This window comes from Prenolepis imparis, unplaced genomic scaffold (genome assembly GCF_030444845.1).
Source record: "Prenolepis imparis isolate NDT839.2.m4 unplaced genomic scaffold, iyPreImpa1.0 SCAF_14, whole genome shotgun sequence".
Lineage (NCBI taxonomy): Eukaryota > Metazoa > Arthropoda > Insecta > Hymenoptera > Formicidae > Prenolepis > Prenolepis imparis.
In genome coordinates, this window is record NW_028141172.1 from 6,197,136 (window position 1) to 6,216,855 (window position 19,720).

The 19,720-nt window shown below is 28.1% G+C and overlaps 1 protein-coding gene across 15 annotated transcripts in view; it reads right to left on the reverse strand.

Annotated features, from left to right (window-relative positions):
• LOC145945732 (uncharacterized) overlaps positions 1 to 19,720 on the reverse strand; it is an 86,381-nt gene that overhangs the window by 56,447 nt on the left and 10,214 nt on the right. For 2 of the 15 annotated variants that reach the window (XM_083054915.1, XM_083054912.1), the window contains exon 1: positions 717 to 2,077. The exons of 11 other annotated variants lie outside the window; for them this stretch is intronic. In XM_083054915.1, the coding sequence (XP_082911041.1) occupies positions 717 to 750 (34 nt within the window). In that variant the 5' untranslated portion in view covers positions 751 to 2,077. Of the gene's footprint in view, positions 1 to 716; positions 2,078 to 19,720 lie in introns of those variants that run through there. 2 more of the 15 variants (XM_083054914.1, XM_083054913.1) reach the window with 2 other exon arrangements.

Consider the following 19,720-nt stretch of genomic DNA (forward strand, 5'->3'; position numbering starts at 1 on the left):
TCTATAAATTGCTCTTTCTTCTATTCGCGATTGTTTACAATTACTACAGTTAAAAAAAAAAACAAAATAATAGTTACAAAATAATAGTATATAAATAAATTGTAATAATTTATAGAAAAATTATATGTAATAAAAATTTTATTTTAATCAGAGAGAAAAGAAGATATACATATACAGATATATCTTCTTTTATATGTGTATACATATATCTTCTTTTATATTTATATATGCATCTTCTTTTCTCCCTTATTAAAATATAATAAAAAAAAATATATGGTATATATATAACAATTCAAGAATTATTATTATTATTATTATTATTGAGTAAATAAAGATTCATTTTTTAAACTCAATTTGTCAAAATTATATTAATAAGCATATGCAATTTAAACAAATAGAATTAAAAAATTAATCTTGATTTACTCAATGAAAATAAAAATAAAAATAAAAATAATAATTTAATAATTTCATCTCTATAGTTATATATGTATATTTGATTAAGATATAAGTTTTTATGCTATTAATAATAATTGTGGTTAATGTAGCAAGGCAATTTGAGGAAAACACGTGATTTTGGTACGCTTGGTATATTGATGTAATAACAGGAAGAAAGCAAATAACAAAAGAAATGCAGGCGATTGCAAAAGTACGTTCGAGAAAGTGTTTTCTTGCCGTTATTCTGCGCACGCATCGAGTGGAATCGAGTGTATACGTACCGACTTCAGCATGTTGCACGGAGAATTCCAACATGGTCCACTGAAGATTATAGGCGAGCAATGACGAGACGCCGACGATTATCAATTTTTATTGTTTTAGACGATATAAAATGGAGATTCTGGGAAAATCTCGGCAAGTCGCTTCGATCGCGATCAATCGATCATTCTTCTATTACTGGTGCACTTTTAGGCACAAAGAGGATCCAACATGAAGATATGATATGGATTTCGAGTAAATCTTAGCGGATATAGTCGTTAAGCATAATTCAATTGTGTGAAACTAAAGATAAATTGACAACGTGCTTGAAAACAAAATGGCTTCTAAGATTGTACGATTTTACAAGGAAGTTTAAGTGACAAAAGGACCGAAGATTCAAAAGAGCTTCAAAATTTAAGATTCTGTTAAATTCAAATGAGATTTCGAGAATGTTGAAATAAGAATTTCAAAATTTATGATTATGTCGGAAAAATGTCAGAAAATCTTAAGGAAGTATCAAGATTTAAGAATTGTAAAAGAAATTTGAGGATTTGAGGAATCGATGATGCTAGAAGAAATGCAAGCATCTGGAGGACTAATGAAATTTGAAGTTGCAAAGAAAAAAAAAAAAATTCGGAAAGAGTGGAAGATTTGTAACAATGTTGTAATGAGTTTCGATGAATCGAAAAAGAGTTTCGAAGAAAACTTCTTCCGTCAAGTTTCGCAACAACTCTGGATCGATCACAACGTCGCACTTTCTTCACCAGTTAAAGAGTGTCTTCCGTCATAGGAGATTTCATTCTATTTCTTCTTCTTCCTTATTAAAGCGCAATCTCTAATCTTCCGTGAAGATAAACACTATCAAGGTACTATACTATATAGAAGATACGAGAGGAATCGTAATAATTTTCCGTTGATAAACCCAGACAGCACCATGTCCAAAATTGGGACATAAGACATCTTTAAAAAGTCTTATGATATAATATCTAAAAGACACGTTGAAGACGTCTTAAAGACCCGATTTTGGACATGTTTCGATTTTGATGTTGTCTGGGAAGCTTCAATCGACAGTAATTGGTTAATCGTGTCCAAGAAGAAATTGGGTCCAACTGAAAATCTGGTATTTACGCGACACTCACGAATAAGATAAGATCGACGCGGTTATAATAGGTCTTCACACACTTCTTTCGATCCCGTTTGTTCACGCGCACGTCTCTATAGACCAAAATGGCGATGGACCCGAATATCGTGACACGCGGAAGAAGCACAAAAGAAGAAGACACGTTTCAGTAGAAAGCGTTCGAGACGCACTAATACGTTCCAACGTCGCGACGCTGAGCTGAGCCGAGCCGAGCCGAGCCGATCCCACGAGCGTCATTGCGCGATACGCGCCCTGAAGTAAGTAACGGGGCGAGCCAATCGCGTGTGTATGTGTGTGTATTTATATGTGTACATGGTATGACATATATGTGTATGATATATGTGCAAAGAGTGCAACGCAGAGAGAAGAGAGAGGAAGAAAGAAAGAGAAAGGCTGACAGTTAGAAGAGTGGGAGGAGGGGAAGGGGGGAGAGATAGACTTTTCACCTTCGACAAGTGACCGAGTAGAGTAAAGATTGAGAGAAAAGATTTGAAGATAGGAAATTTAAGCAAGAAGTTAATGGCAATTGACATATTCTGTTGGTGAAATTTTGAAAGAAGAGGGGGGGGGAAGGATTGTGATTGCGATTCGAATTATTTCAGATGTTCTTTTTGAGTAACATATTTATTTTATCATTTCTAAATTATTGTTTTTTATTATTTTTTATATAATTTTTTAAACATTATTTTAAGCTTTGTAGATAATTTTTGGATTTTTTAGATATATATCACTTCCAAATTTTTCAAATCTTTTTAAAAGATTTAAAAAATTTTATAAATTTTCTAAAGCATATATTATAAAAACGATAAATATAAAAAAAAGTTTGTAAAATTTTTATAATTTACGACAACGCATGGAAAATAACACAGGTGTTATTATATAAGTATACAAACTTATCGGAGACTAATTTTCAAATATTGAAAGATAAAGAGATATATGTTTTGTTTCAATATCTCATATAAAAATTATTCAATAATGTCATGGAAACTATAAGAATATAAGAAAAAGAATATATAAAAAATAGACTTTATATATTATATTAATTTATATAAAAGAATTATGTGCGGAAAATTCCGAGACTGAGGATATATTTATATGTCTGGAAGTTGCTCAATCAGAATATATTATCGAAGAAGAACGGTTGTTTATTAAAATTCTATCTGCATGATTAATGTAATTCGCGATAAAGACTTTGAAAACAACATGCTATTTTACCACCAGCAAAGATTATTTCCATAATTGTTATTTGCTTTTTTTCAATATCATTATTTTGTGATATACAATTAATCCTCCGCATTTCTCAATGATTATTCATTCGATTATCCATCAATTTATTTGACACACTAAAGACAATTAAAAATGTTTAAAGACAATTAAGGGAAAAGTCTTTTTCAAAAGACTAGTAAAGTGAAAGTGAATAAAAGACTATTAAAAAAACTTCAAAAATTTGAAAATTTTATAAATACAAATTCTATAAAAACATTTCTGGAATCAAATAAAAATTTTTAAGAATATGTTTAGAAATATTTTACAAACTTTTTTTATATTTATCGTTTTTATAATACATAGTTTAGAAAATTTATAAAACTTTCTAAATCTTTCGAAAAAAATTTGAAAAATTCGGAAGAGATATATATATATCTAAAAAAGATCCAAAAACTGTCTACAAAGTTTAAAGTAATATTCAAAAATAAAAAAATAAAAAACTATAATAATTTAGAAATGATAAAATTAATAATAAAATAACTAAAAGATAAAAGAAATAACGTTAATAATAAATGTAAATAAAAGTAATTTGTAAGAATCTTAATAAAAATATCAATGATATTGAAACTGAAAGATACTTCAGAATGACTAAGAGGTTTTTGTTCTTGGAAAAAGTCTGGTGATGTCTCGAAATTCCGCGATTGCAATAATTGAGATAATAATCCAACACATTCGTCATGTTATCGTCAAATAATTATTCTCTGTTCGCGCGATCGACGATAAATTATTTCACCGGATGCGAATTCATATCGGTGACATATTAATTCTATTTGAGTGGCAAAAGCATACATAACGTTTGTTTTGAAGCCAAACGGAAGCAGGAAGAAAAATCGACAGACTAATCAGAATAATAAACGATCATTTTTTTTTATTGCCAAAGAATCAATCGATTCCGGATTATTATGATGACGTCAGGACATCGACAAAGGATATAAACCTGTGTTCTTATCTTGATCTCTTGTTTTTTTTTTTTCATATAGGATATCGCACTAAATCATCAGTCTTTTCGCATATTTTTTCAAGTAAACGTTCTTCAAACATCGTCCTACTAATACATTATTCGTAGTAATGGCACAATTTGCTCTCGAACCTAACCTAACAGCAGAATTACCTTTGACCTTTATTCAAGTTCTCTCTTCAGTCAATAAGGATCAATCTTCGACTAAAGAGAATCTGAAGTCGAAACTAGAAGCTGAGAATATATATTTCTTACGAATAGTGTAATTATTATTTAACTATTATATTATATAAAACTATTATTAACTATTATATTATATAACTATTATATTTAACTATTATTTAACTATTTAATTATTATTCTTATACTGAGAGAAAAATGGTTATAGTTACTATAATTTATATTATAGTTATTTTTGATGCCATTTTTATAATTATTTTAACAATGTAAATTATACCTGGTGACTCAATTTGTAATTTCAATATGTATTCATGTAACCATGTCATAAAAAAATCATACTATAATTGCATTGTTATAACAATCCTAATTTGGAAAAACGAGAAACCATGTCCCGTAATAATAAATAAGTAAATAAATATAATATATAATGACAATTAAAAATATAGTCAAATAAATTATTAATAAATATAATAATGCTTGTTTTTTTTAGTTATCTTTTTACTTATTTTTTGTTTGTAATCGTTGTAAGTAAAGCGAATGTTAAAAACATAAGTTATTATGGGTTATTATTGGTTTGATTTATTTTATTTGCCATTATTTGATAGTTTTTACTACCTAAATATTTATAAAATTATTATATAATTTATAGTAAAATTTTTATAAGATTGACAAACCTATGCATTTATAATTATATAGTTATTATTACCAACATTATAGCAATAATAATTCTAAAAATAGAAATCCTAAGCATAATTATTTTTTACTATGCAATTATAGTCACAAAATACCAAATACTTTTCTCTTAGTGTAATTATTTCATATAATTATATTCCATCGCGCGTAAGAGTGCAATACATGAGTGCATTGTCACATACTAATTCAAGATGTAATGTAACCTTCGTGCGCATTGTTGTAATGACCAAGAGACTGATGAGTTCGGAGTCAACTTGACTTTATTTCCTTAAGTCAAGCGAAGACCTGATTACAAGACTGTTTTCCTTCTTGAAGATTAAAGAATTTCAATGAGAAAAAGTCTGACGAGTATACATAGATAACAGAATTTTCTCAATTTGCTTTACAAGAGAATTGTTTGAATGTTTATTCAGCCGACAATACTAAACTCGAACTAGCTAAATAGAAAAGTTTTCTATTTTCAAAATAATTTTCTACATCGCAAACTCTAAATTTTTAAATTTCCAAGTTTTTAAAATTTCTATGAACGTCGACAATCTCTTAAAAGGTTCCAGATACGCATATTCTATACATACTTTTCGAATACTATCTTACAAGCTCGACCGATCATGAAGCATGTCATATATGCGCTTGCACGTGACGTGATACACGCATATAAGTAACCATATAGCTGCTCGATGTATATATAGAATGTCACACACAATACGTGTTTTCTACTTTATGTACCCTAAGGCGCTCCTCGCTGACGACGTAAGCCATATTTGTACTTGCGATAATAACGACCTCGGGAAGGCCTCGTCGTCGACCTTTTCTCCTCCGATCTCTTGATCTCCGATCTCAGATTTCTTACGTGGCTCGTGACTGTCTGATCTCTTCAAATAATTATTTTCTCAACTATTTGACTACTATGCTTGATTCACTCTTGATATATCAATGACAGCGATTTTGATCTAGCAATGCGCGTTACTATATTAATATTATATCAATAATATATTAGTAAAATTACTATATTAATAGTTATATATAAATATTAGTTGTATAGTTACTATATCAATGACGACGGTTTTATTCAAGCAATACACGTTACTATATTAATAGTATATCAGTAGTATAATTACTATAATAGTAAATATTATGTTATTATAGATATAATATTATATTATTATATTATTATAAGTTTACCATATCAATAATAATAATATAATTACTATATCAATGACGGCGATTTTGCTCTAGCAATGCACGTTATTATATCAATAATATATCAATATATATATATATATATATATATATATATATAGTATACCAGAAATTAATACTACATCAATAATATAATAATTATATCAATAGTTACTATATATTAATATTATATTAATAATTTACCATAGTAGTATAGTTACTATATCAATAATATATCAATAGTGTACCATAAAGCAATACTATATCAATAGTAATATAATTACTATATCAATAGTTACTTTATCAATTAGATTACCTACTATATGGAAAATACAAAATAATTTTTGCTTTAGATTTACGTTTATATAATATCTTGCTTTATAATAATCACTTTGTCTAATCACTTTGTATAATAATCACTTTGTCACTTTTCTAAACATCAATTTTCGTTTTTATTTTAGAAAAATAATTATGCTCTTTGCTCGAGAGTATATTGATCTTTTAAACTTTAAATATTTTAAAGTATTTTGATATTTGGAACTTCTCTCGAATCTTAAAAGTTTGGAGATGCACGAAAAAATAAATACGCATTTTCAGAGTTTCTAATGGCGGCGATAAAAAAAGCGATTGCATAAATAAATCTAAAATGCTTACGTATGCTAAAATATACATATATTAGTATATCAGTATAGTATATTTATAGCGTACATTAAACGATTCTTCGAAACTCATATGTGAGATTATAGCGTTGAAAAGGATATAAAAAATGGTTGTGAATTTCGTAGATATGTATAATAAAATGTAAAGTTAGAAATTTCAAAACTTAATTTTTTAACTTTTTCAGAAGAATATAAATTAAAATGATACTTATCGAGTTTAAGAAACTCTTTATCGGGAGGCGCCTCGTATTTCTAATTGACAATAATAACTTAATTAAAAGGACTCAATTGAGACATCTGTTATCGTAACCAACATCGTAATATATTTTTAATGGACGATGAATTAATTACATTAATTTCTCATCTTGTTACTATCTTCGCGATTTCTGGGAAATCGCTCTCGAGGTTCGCAAGCCGCGATAATAAAACAAAACGCACGTAAGTCAAACATAATTCGTAGGTATGTTGCTGCCAATCAGTACAAGCGAGTGATAACGTGCGAGCAAAGCCGACGAGAGATAAGGAGATATCGCGCGAGTTAGACTAAAAATTGAGCAAACGTCAAGCGAGATACAACACATGAGGTACAGCATAAAACAAACAACTTCAGAATAACAGCCGGAAAAGACCGATATTGACCGAAAAATTCTACTCTGACTTTAATTATTATGGAATTTTTTTTACAATAATCGAGGTTAGAAATTTTTTTCTTTCTCATTATTTAAGAAATAAACAATAAAAATATATAAAGTTTCACAAGCACCTTATTATTTATCTCCCAAAATTTCTGAAAATTTATTATATATAAAATATTTAACTCGTCGAGTTAATATTATTTTTTGCAATCGATTAATCGGTCATTAACGGCGTAGAAAATTGGCCTGAGATTTGATATCTAAACAGAATCAAGGCCGAAATAAATGCGATCAAGGATTATAAACTGTAAATAACTTATGAACGTCGACATTCAATTTAATCATTATTTGCGTCGAAATTCGAATTTAATATTTCTAATAAACATGTTGATTTAATAAAAGAGTATTTCATATATATACACACAAGGCTTATAATATTTTTATCTTTTAAACATTAATATATAATACCTATCTAATAAATAATACTTTTAAGTTGTGATAATTTTTTTCCAAACATCAATTATTGTGTGTATATGAATTTAGTTTTTTATTTGTAACGCAAAAATTCGATCGAGCTAATTTTTGGTGTACACAAATCGTGATAATATAGCGCTAAAAATATCACACATAAGTGACTTTATTTGCACGTGTGTTATTTTAAATCGGTATCGCTCTGTAATCAAAGGAATTTTCGGAGACGTGGGATTGAAACCTCATTTTTTTTTTAAAAGCAAACATTTGTAATATAATTTATCATTGGAAGAACGGTGGCGTTTATTGTTGCTCACGAGCCAAATTGCTTGCTCGTATAATTGTATAGTTTATATCGGAATCTCTATCAGTAGATATGACATCTAAAAGATATGCTATTGTCCAAATGAATCGTGACTCTTATCTTTCTGTCAGATAAATAATAAAACAAAAAATTCCGTTATGATGTTCACGTGTAAGCCTCTTAACTATTGTATAATTAATAGTGTTTTCCGTCGCAACCAAGATTCCGATAAAAAAAAATGAAACTGTAGAAAATAATTTGCAATAATTTTACAAAATAAATATAAAATATAAAACAATTAAGTAAGTGCAATAATCCATATATGAGTGAATTATTAGAAATTATTATCCATAATATGTTCAAAAATATTAGAAGAATGTTTCAGATAAATTTTACAATATTTCATATTATATGTTAATGTGATATAAGTTTATGTCGTGATGTATCAAAATAAATGATATAATATGTATATCTAATATCTGCATATCTAAATTATCTACTATTTTTCCACAAATGTTTCCGTCCTATAGAGTAGAAAGTTTCAAGGTCAAGCACAGTGTAATAACGCAATAAAGTGGGAGGGGGGGGGGGGTAAAAGCGCAAGGTGGGGGTTTCTATCGTGGACAACGTTGATGTAAAAGTAATAAAATCAATACGAGTCTCCTAAACTGACATATTTTTATTTCTCAGCAATTAAATGCTGTATTTTATCAAAATTGATATGAATTTGGTTTTCATTTATTGTTAGTTAATTTATGAGAAGTCTTTAGTTCCTGCATTCGTTACTTATTTTTATATGTTATAACAGCCTTTATGTCAAATTCTTTAAATTAAAAAATTTTCTCCCTATAATCTTCTTTATATAATTTATAAATAACGGTATGTTTTTTTTTGAAATATTATTCTACATGCTTGTATGTTTTTAAAGTTACTTTATAATTATAATAACTAAGTGCACAATTGCAATATACACACATCTGAAAAATGTGTATATTGAAAATATATTAATACAAAATAAACAATCATGTATACATTTTAATAACTATACATGAGACATGAGACACATGATATATGACATGAGAGAGAAAAAATAAATTGTTTGATTACAACCATTAAAAAGAAAACGGCAAAAAAGAGAAAAATTCCAACGATTGCAACATCTGATGAATGATTGTAAATCATTAAAAAAAAAACAGAGAAAAAACTTAAAGAACAACAAGACACATCAGATAGACGCAAAAAAGTATTGAAGCTAGAGAAAAAAAGGCACAAGAGCAGGAACAAGAAAAAACGAATTAAAAAAGAAAAGATAGAAAATAAGAAAAAATCCAAAGAAAAATAAAATATTAAGTAATTTAATTGTTATTTAGTTGAGGTCTCGCCATTATTTGTCTATTATTTCTATTCTTTTATAAATATAAGAAAACTTTTTATTTTTATTTTATTTTATCATTTTTCACTTTTATGACTATAAAAGTATTTCCTGTTAGATCAAATTAAATTAAAAGTTAAAAAGTGTTAATTTAAAAGAAATTTTTATTTAAAAATAATATCAATATTTTCAGCTTATTATGTCTAAACACTAGGACAGCAATATTCAATTATTGGAACAAATGCTTTTCTTTGTTCAAACATTGGACCATTTATATAGTTTTATATTTCAATTTATTTAAAAAAAAATTTTTTTAAAAGCGGTACACTTAAAAAGTAGTAAAAAATTGTGAAAGTTCAAGAATTTATATCTCAGCCAATAATTATGATATCGAGGTGTTTAAAAAACGAAAATAAAGCTTGAAGTCTGTAATTTGAGAAAATTTTAGTGCCGATTACGTGGAATGATTAGTTTTGCAATGACAAATGACAGAGTAAAAACCTGCAAAATTGTTAAATGGAATCCACTTTTCTGAATTGCGTGAATCAGTTGACGTAGCCCAATGGGATGAAAAGCACGTAAAAATTCAAACTTTTCTCTTTAAAATGCGTTTTGGCGGAACTCGATACGATAATTTTTCGCTGAGTTATCTCAATTTGAAAAAAGTCGGTTTTTTAACAATAAATTATTATTTAAAATGTGTATCTGCTACCTCTATTAATTCAAACCATTGCAATTCTAATCAAGAATGTTGCATAGAATGCGGGATGTCCCGAAGCGATGCAAATCGTTCCGGGCATCTCGCATAAACAGAATCGAATAGGATCCGAATAGGATTCGCGGGGTTTTCGCCGATACGAATTCGGCACTACTTCTTCTGAGATCGGAGGGTATTCATAAGGACTTCTTTACGTAAAAAACAAGAAAAAAAAGATAAAAAGGAAAAGAAAAAGAAGAAAAAAGTCACACACACACAGATAAGATTTCAAACAATGTGACATTTTTCCTTTTTTTTTGTCTCTTTGTTTCTTTCTTTTTACGCGGGGAAATCCTTATGAATGCCTTTTGATCTCAGAGGAAGTAATGTCGTACCGGCGAAAACCCAGCGAATATCCTACTGTCAAAGCGTATTTTAAAGAGAAAAGTTTGAATTTTCACGTGTTTTTCATTCCATTGAGCTACGTCAACTGATTAACGCAATTCAGAAAAGTGGATTCCATTTATCAATTTTGCAGGTTTTCACTCTGTCATTTGTCATTGCAAAACTAATTATTCAATACAAAATACAAAAATATATTTTATTGCGCTTTTACGATACTAAATTTTCAAATAAAATATGCTTTTAATTAATTAATTTAATTATTCGACACACTTTTGAATTAAAATTAAGAATTTTTCCGCAAAAAAAAGCGACAATGGATCTCTTGGAAGCTCATTAATTTATTTTTTCGATCTTTGTGTTTTGCATTGAACATAATTTGCAATAAAAAGCCGCGAAGAGGAACTATAATACAACAATTATAATATTCGATGATCGGATCGAATCGGATCATGATCCGCTTAAAATGTAGTATGTTGGATAATCGTTTCAACCTGTATTTAATATATCGTCGCCGTCTCGTCTCGTCTTATTGTTAACGCCGTCAAGGTGAGACGACTATCGTGCGAAGGTCTGAAAATGCGTTCGATGAAGGAATACGCCATTGTACGCTTAATTGCACATAATTAATAACGCCAGGCGATATTAAATATCTCTTTGCATTAATTTATATCTAATTCGTCCAAAAAGTAAATTTTCAAGATACAGAGAATATATAGTCGCTGCGAAAGACATGTTGACAATCTAGAAAATTACGTATTTCATGATTAAATAAAATTTAAACAAAATAATACTGTGTATTTGTAACTTGAAATTATTTATTGATTTGTTTTGAAAAACATTGGTCAGTTATTCGCAAAGTTAATTATTTTTAATATAGATTCACTATAATTATATTAATGTTTTATTACTATAATATATTAAATTGTACTATTTTTCTTTTTTATATTCGTATTTCTTTTATATTTATCTTTGTTTTTTATTTCCTTGTAATTTATTTGTAATTATGAATTAGAAAATATAGAGAATGTTGAAAAACTCATTATCTTACTTCTACAGGAAAAACAACAATTTATAGCAGCATAATAAAGAAGGATACATTTCGAGAAGGAGGGAAAGAAAGAAAAACACTTGCGGTAAATATTCCTCCAAAAAGTTTTTAAAATTTCTAATAAAAGATTCATAACAAAAAGAAAACTGCGGAAAATCTTTCATGCATAGAATGGCCATGAATAACTAATGCAAAACTATGTAATTCATCTGAAAGAGTCACAAAAAATAATTTATTTATTTCGACAAAAAAATTGAAGAGTTACAGATCATATTTTATATATAAAATTTTATAATATTTATATATTTATTTTTATAATATAATGAAATTCTATAATCTGTTAAACTGCTCTTTAACTTATTCTGTTTCTCTTTCTATTTGGAAGAAGTCATTCGTATATATTACCCGTAATAAAAAATAATCTTGCCTCTTCATGATTATTAGTCTGTCTCATTGCTATACGTACTGTATAATCAATTGTCTGACCTTTTATTGACAAATGACAGGTTTGATCCGATGCAATCTTGCTTTCGTAAACGATATAGTACTACACGGATTGCAATGATGAAATCTACCTGATGATATTAGGAAGGCCAGGGATAAATGTCACGACTTTAGCGTTGTTTGATTTCAGCAGATCACACAGTTCGATATTACATAAATTATATAGGCACTGGATTTATCGGAATCTATTGTAGGTGGTTGGTTTGCTTTTAAAGACCGTATTACGATTGAGGTTATGAATTGACGGTTGCGAATTGACCAATCAGCCGGCAAGTTGTTTTGGTTTGATTGGTCAATCCGCAGCCGTCCATAACCTCAACCGCAACCAAGTGTAATGGCGCCTTTATGCAACAATTTTATATGCAATAAATATTCGATTAATAATTAAAAGATTCTTGGTTGCTAATTATGTTGAGAGTTTCGCAGGAAAGCTTAATAAAGGCTCCTGGTTGTAAAATGACTGTAATATGAGGCCCAGTCCGTCTGATCTTTACACATGCGCAGTCATTCCGCATGACAGTCTGATATCATGATCATTTTATGGTTGTTAATTGACTATCAAGAGAAAGGAATAGTTTTCGAGGTATTTTAAAAGTATTCTAAAGTCTGAAGTAGTGTTTCATCGAAATAGCTTCTCGCATTTAAAATGGCATCTAAGAATTTTCAGCGTGTGCTTTCTCGTCTCTGACGTCACAATCCAACATGGCCGCAGCGAAGACCCAGAAACCTTAAATGCTTACTTTTCTCTCTATATGTTAAAGATCTCCCACTTACTCTGAATCACTTCGAAATACTTTTCTTATATTAATGATCTGCAACTTATTATCTTTACTGCTTGCCATCAGATCTGGGTGATTAAATAGTATTGTTGAGATAAAATAAGATACTGTGATGTGATGTTGTCAGAGAATTGATTGCAAACAATAAACTGTTTCTATACAGGGTGTAACTGAACAAACATATACAGAGCACATCATCAAATTCTCTAGTCAATTTATCGATGATTCTTTAGTTAAAATATCGAGACACTAATGATTTTCAAGTTATCAATGATTGAAAAAAGAAGAGCTTCTCACGAACTAAACTTTGTGTAGAGTTAAAAATTAACAAAACTACATTCTTCAGTTAATTTTAGGTAGAGTTTACTTTAAGAATAAGAATTTTAATTTAAGGTTTGCAATTAGTTACAAAGATACAAGATGGCCAAAATTGGGAACATGCAAAAAATGATAACCTCCTTCGACATTTTCGCTGAGGAAAAATCGTCTCTAAATTGGCCACAGAATCTGATGGTGTGCTCCATATGTTTTTTTTTTTTTTCAGTTACACCCCGTATATAAAGCTTTGAAAACTGAAGACTGATAATTATCGGCAATAATCGCTACGTGTCTTCTTTCATTGTCAGCCAATTTCATGCCGGTTGATATGATCATAATTGATCATAATTGATCAGCCTTATTTCCCTTTTTCCTTTGTTTTAAACGTTTTAATTCTATTTAAAAAAAAATGTTTAATAAAACTGTTATAATATGTGTCCATTTATTTTTTGTTTCTCATGAATTCCTATATGGAAAATGAAACAATCCAAGTTTATTTATGCTTAATCAAATAGATTAGCAGATAAAATCTGAGATCTAAGAGAGAATGTGTTGAAAAAAAAGTTTTGTTTCTTATATTGCTATACATATAAAAGAGTCAAACTAAAAACTAGAATGCAAACCGATTGTTACACATCGTTGTTAAAGTAACACTACACTTCAATTGGTAGCCTTGAATAAGGAAACCGATCGGCGTAGCCGATACACGCCATTGTTCAAGGATCTTTTTCACTTAATGCTCAATGAGAAACTTATTCGATGCGGAAGACGCGAAGGCCTTCCAGGCCCACTTTTTTTTTCTTGACGCGCAAACCAGACTCATGTCAGTTTCCATTCACAACAAACCGCAGTCCCGATATTCGACCATTTGCGCTAGTTCCGTTTGCACGACGAATCAGAGCAAATCAGCAGCGGCGAGCGGAAGTTACTTTTTTAATTGTCACGAATAAAATCGCAAACAATGCTTATTTTTTATACAAAGCTTTGTCCCAAAAAAATAACTCTATTCATCAAGTATATCTAATTATATCTGGATATTTTTGGACATAAGAGAGATCGGCATCACATCTGTACTAATTATAAAACAAGTTGATCAATTTGTTGAGAAAATGTATTTTTCTAAATTCAAAGAAATTTTTAATTTTTCAACGCGAGAAAATACCATCGCATTTCAATCGTGAAGTGAGAATTTGTTCTATAAGAGCGATATCATAAATATTAAATCGGTCGCTATGAAACGATAGTTTGCGGCCAAATCTCTAGATTTGATCACTGGATTTTTATTTAAAATCTATCTATCGTGATAATATTCGACGAATGTCGAACAATTGAAAGAAAAAGTTAGTTTAGTGCTTAAAAAATTTAAAGATACAATCACAAATATGAAAAAATTTTATTTTACATTTTAGACTTATTTTTCCATAAAAAACCACTTTCCTTTTTTCGTAAAATTTTTATCTCTATAATAAACTTTTTATCGTAACAATTATAAATTTTTTCTTAAACAAAATTACTTATATCGAACTTGAATATACGTATATGTTTTCATAAATCTACATCTTCCATAATTAATCTTACATTTTGTACAATAAATAAAACTCCGGAAAAGAAGAGACCATTTGACTATTCAATTTGTCTTCACGCTTCGTGATAGGGTTATAGAATGAAACTCTATCTACGTCAAAAATCATGAGTACATACAATGGGCGAATTAATAGGCGCCTTGAGAGAGGCAGCTAATGACTCTATTCGGATACGGATGCATGCCGAATAGTATTCAATACGTGACTCGCATATTTATCGTGAAACGACCGTCAAAACGTTTTTCCTGAACTGACGATCGGACTATAACTCCGTAGACGACCTTCCACGCATAATTGCGCTCGGCATCCTTGTGTGGGCGCCTTAATCTGCCGTACAAAACGTTATTCCGCCGCAGATACTGATGCACTCACATTATTTCGACTCACGGCGCATTTAAAGGGTTCGTAGTAAAAATTTCCCAACTAACGAAACGAACGAAAGAATCACAGTTGAAAATTTGTGTTAAATTTTACAGATATCACATGTCCCAAACAGTCCATAGAAAATTTTGTATTAATTTAACATAATATGGATATGTTAAATGGTGACGCGAATACTGTGTTAATATTTTAACACAACAAAATGCAAACTTCAAGTAATTTGAAATAAATTTTGTGTAAAATTAACAATTTTAATGTAAAAATTAACTAAAAAAAATGTTAATCTTACATTTTATCATCCCTACTTATATTATAGAATAAAATCAACATTTTTTTTTGTAAATTTTAACAGATAAATCTTGTCACTAATATACAAAACATATTTATTATGTAAAATTAAAATTAGATGCATATTGTGTTATTTTTACACTTTTTTCAGTTGTTTAAATAATTTAACATTTAAGTTCAATTAACACAATAGCAATATGTTAAATTAACACATAAATGTGTTAAATATTTAACAGAAAAATTTCAATGGGGACTTTTTTAATCAAGAAAACACAAATTTTCAAACTGTAATAACAAAAAAAAAATAACAAAAAACGAATATGTATAAAATATGTAAAGAAGAATTAATCTCTAGTTTTTGAAAAAAGATTTTGAGAAGAGATTCTTTTAAATTGATGTGATGATTTTAGAAGCTTATATATAAACATGTGTTGCTTTTATTTCTTCTCCTTCTCTCTCCCCACCGATTATGATTCGCATAAAAAGCAAAATTAATCTCTAATTTTTGACAAGATTTCGAAGAAATTTTGAAAAGAGATTCTTCTGTATTGATGTGATTTTAGAAACTTATATAAAATATATGTTGTTTCTATTCTTCTTCCTCTTCTCTCCCATGATTCGCATAAAATTGAAAATTCATAGACTTATAATTAGATGCAATTGAAGTATCAGAATACTTTCCACAAACAGGTTTTCTATTCATAGTTTCATTTAGAATTTTTATTTTAGAGAGTTTTAATAAAAGATATTCGTTTAAATTTTTTTTCATATTTGATAAGAAAGGAAGACACAAAAATATTAAGAAAATTTTTATATTAACAAAAATATAGAAAACAAATCTTTATTATACAAAAATGTATATATTTTGTATATATATATTTTTTTCAAATGCATCTTTTTATGTATTGTTTTTATTTCCCTTCTCTCCTCCATAATTATTATTCGCATAATATTTATAGACATAGATACATATTAAAGTATTAGAATATTTTCCACACACAAAACAGGTTTTCTATTTATAGTTTCACTTAGAATATTTTTTATTGTTAAGAGAGTTTTAATAAAAGATACTCGTTTTTGAATTTTGTTTCATATAAAAGGAGGACAGAAATATTTAAAAAAGACTTTTTTTAATATTTAACAGAAAAATTTCAACGGAGAGTTTTCTTAACCAGAAAACAAATTTTCCAACTGTGTATAGTAATAATAAAAAAAAAAAGTACGAATATGTATAAAATATGTATATATGTATAGAAACAGAATTAATCTCTATAAATTTTTGGAAAGAAGATTTTGAAGAGATTTTAAGAAGAGATTCTTTTGAATTCATATGATGATTTTAAAAGCTTATATAAATATGTGTTGCTTCTTTTCCCCCTCTCCTTGCTTAAAACTCTAATGAAATGCATATTTTCATGCATAGACACGTATATAAGTGTATAGTTGCATATGTTCTTTGCATTTCCTAAAAAAGAAAGACAAGAATAATGAACTCTATTTTAAAAATATTATCGCACAGTTATAAATAAAAATTCTTAATATAGACAAAAATGCTACCATACATGCTAGTACGCGCGCGCACATATATATGTATATAGCTATTTTTAAGCGATAATCAACTATCATCATACTACATTCTGCCGAGCCGCATATTTTTCGATACCTCGTATAATTTGTTATTTGACGAGTCGTCCGGTTTTTATACGGGTTGCGGCGATAAGCGTCGCAGCGAGCGATGAATATGGATGCAGAGAATTCGCGATGGCGGCCGATCGATTACCTAACACAAACAGCACAGGATGGCTTTTCTTCGAGATGATACGTAATACGCAACGGAGACGTAATCGGCCTCGGATCACATCATCATAGTGCGTTCTCATACACCGGAACATGATAATTTTCATGGAAATATCTGCGCATCTGTACATCGCAGATGTGAAATTTGTCTGATTTAGAAGAACGATTAATTGCGTTTACGCAATTAATTATAGATTGTTTCTAAGGTTAATGATTCTGTACGTAATGCTTTTATGTGTATAATTTTATTTTAATATTTTTATTTCTTCTTTTAATATTATATTGTCACGATTTATAAAATAATTTAATTTAATTTAATTTTGTCCATTTAGCGTTTCCAAAATACTGATTATATATGAAACATTATTATACATTTATAATTGTTAATTTTAATAACATAACTTGTAATCAATAAATAATTATAAAAAGAAATAAAATATTATATTAAAATAATAAAAAAAATATATATATAACAAATATAATAAATCCGAAATTTGTCTGATTTAGAAGAATAATTAATATTGCGCTTGCAATAAATTATTATAAGTTGTTGTTAAGATAATGTTTCTATATTATATAATGCTTTTATATGTATATAATTTTATTTTAATATTATATTTTAATATAATATTATTTATCTTTTCGATTTACGTTATTAAAATAATAAATAATGAAAAGTTTTTTATTTTGTATTATTGCATATTGTATTTATTACATATGTGTGTGTGTGTGTGTGCATACATTTACTTCAAAATCAATTTACGTGAGAGAATTTCGATAGCACGATTCTTTCATAATTAGTCAGCTGTTGATTATGACTTTAATTGATGCATTAATTAATATATCACGTTATTATATAATTCATATTTCATATGATTAATTTCATAAAGACCAAAACATCAATATTTTCGAGATCCGTATTTAAATATATGTAGGCAAATCTGTAAAAGAATTTTCGGCATTACAATAATGATCAAAGTTCGTTTATGATTCATATTCTGAAAACACTTTAAATGAACTTTACGAAAAGTCATCGGAGATCTTTTTTGGGTCTCTGGACTTTGAAACAAAATGAGACGAGTGGTTCGTTGCTCTCGGAATTCATGATCCTATATGAGATGACATCATGGCGATTTATTCGGCGAATTATGTTTCCGTTAATGAGCAAGATGCTAAAGGTCCGCCTTGCGTAATCAACGGCTACAAACATTGTTAAACGAGTGAGTAAGTCAGTTGTTATCATCTTTATTGCAATCATTTTAGTAGCTTCCTGCTGTGTGTCGCATCTTGAGGATCATTTACTAACATTTATTAATGTCCGGAAATAATGTCTGGCTATTATAATGACGATTAAGAGCATCAGATCATTCAAGATAAAAATATTTTGTCGTAAAATTAGCATTAAAAAATTTTTGAAAATCTGTGATCAATTCGTGTTTATTGAGAATAAAAATTCTTTCTTAATCTTTTTATTAAATCGATTCTTAGGACTAGCAGTATCTTGAAGATACAAATATTTTGGAAATTATATATTATTATTCTTAACAAGGTATAGTTATTAATTTCTTAATTGAAGAATATAATCTGAATCTAAAGATTTTTTCAAAAGTTTTGAAAAATAATAAGGAAAAAAAATCTCTAAATCGGAAATTAAAAAAGTATTAAGAAAATGTATGTTTCTTTTGATAATATTAACAAGCATTATAAAAATAATTATCAAATATATATACACATATCAAATATAAGATCTCGCTAATATTATTACATCCCAAAGTTTCATAATTTTGTGAATATTTGCATTGGTGATTTTTCTATTCGTATATAAACAACTGATCTTTTATATTATAAAAAAATAACAACACAGTAAATATATTTTTTATTTTTTAAGTCGACTGCTTGTTACAATATTTACACTTTAAGATAATTTATTCTGTAAAAGACAGTTTATCTTGCGTAAACATCGTATATCTTTTTAACGTTTCGCAATAAGATAAAAATCTGCATTCCTTTATATTTATGTGCATTTTTCTTATTCATCAACAATTCTTAGAACCTGAGACTATTGAATATATTAAAGTTCTCTTTGCGATCGACGAAATAAACAGATCTCCTCATTCAAAAAATATTAACATGTGACAAGAAGGATAAAAAAAAAACAAATAAATTTAATTTTTTTTTACCGCGCAATAATTGCTTTCCTAATATTCTGTAATATCGTATTTTTACAGAAAATGTAAAGTATTTAAGAATCTGATTATTTATCATTTTTTTTAAGAATGATATATACAGTTGGAAAATTTGTGTTTTCTTGTTAAAAGAGTCCCCGTTAAAATTTTTCTGTCAAATATTTAACACATTCATGTGTTAAA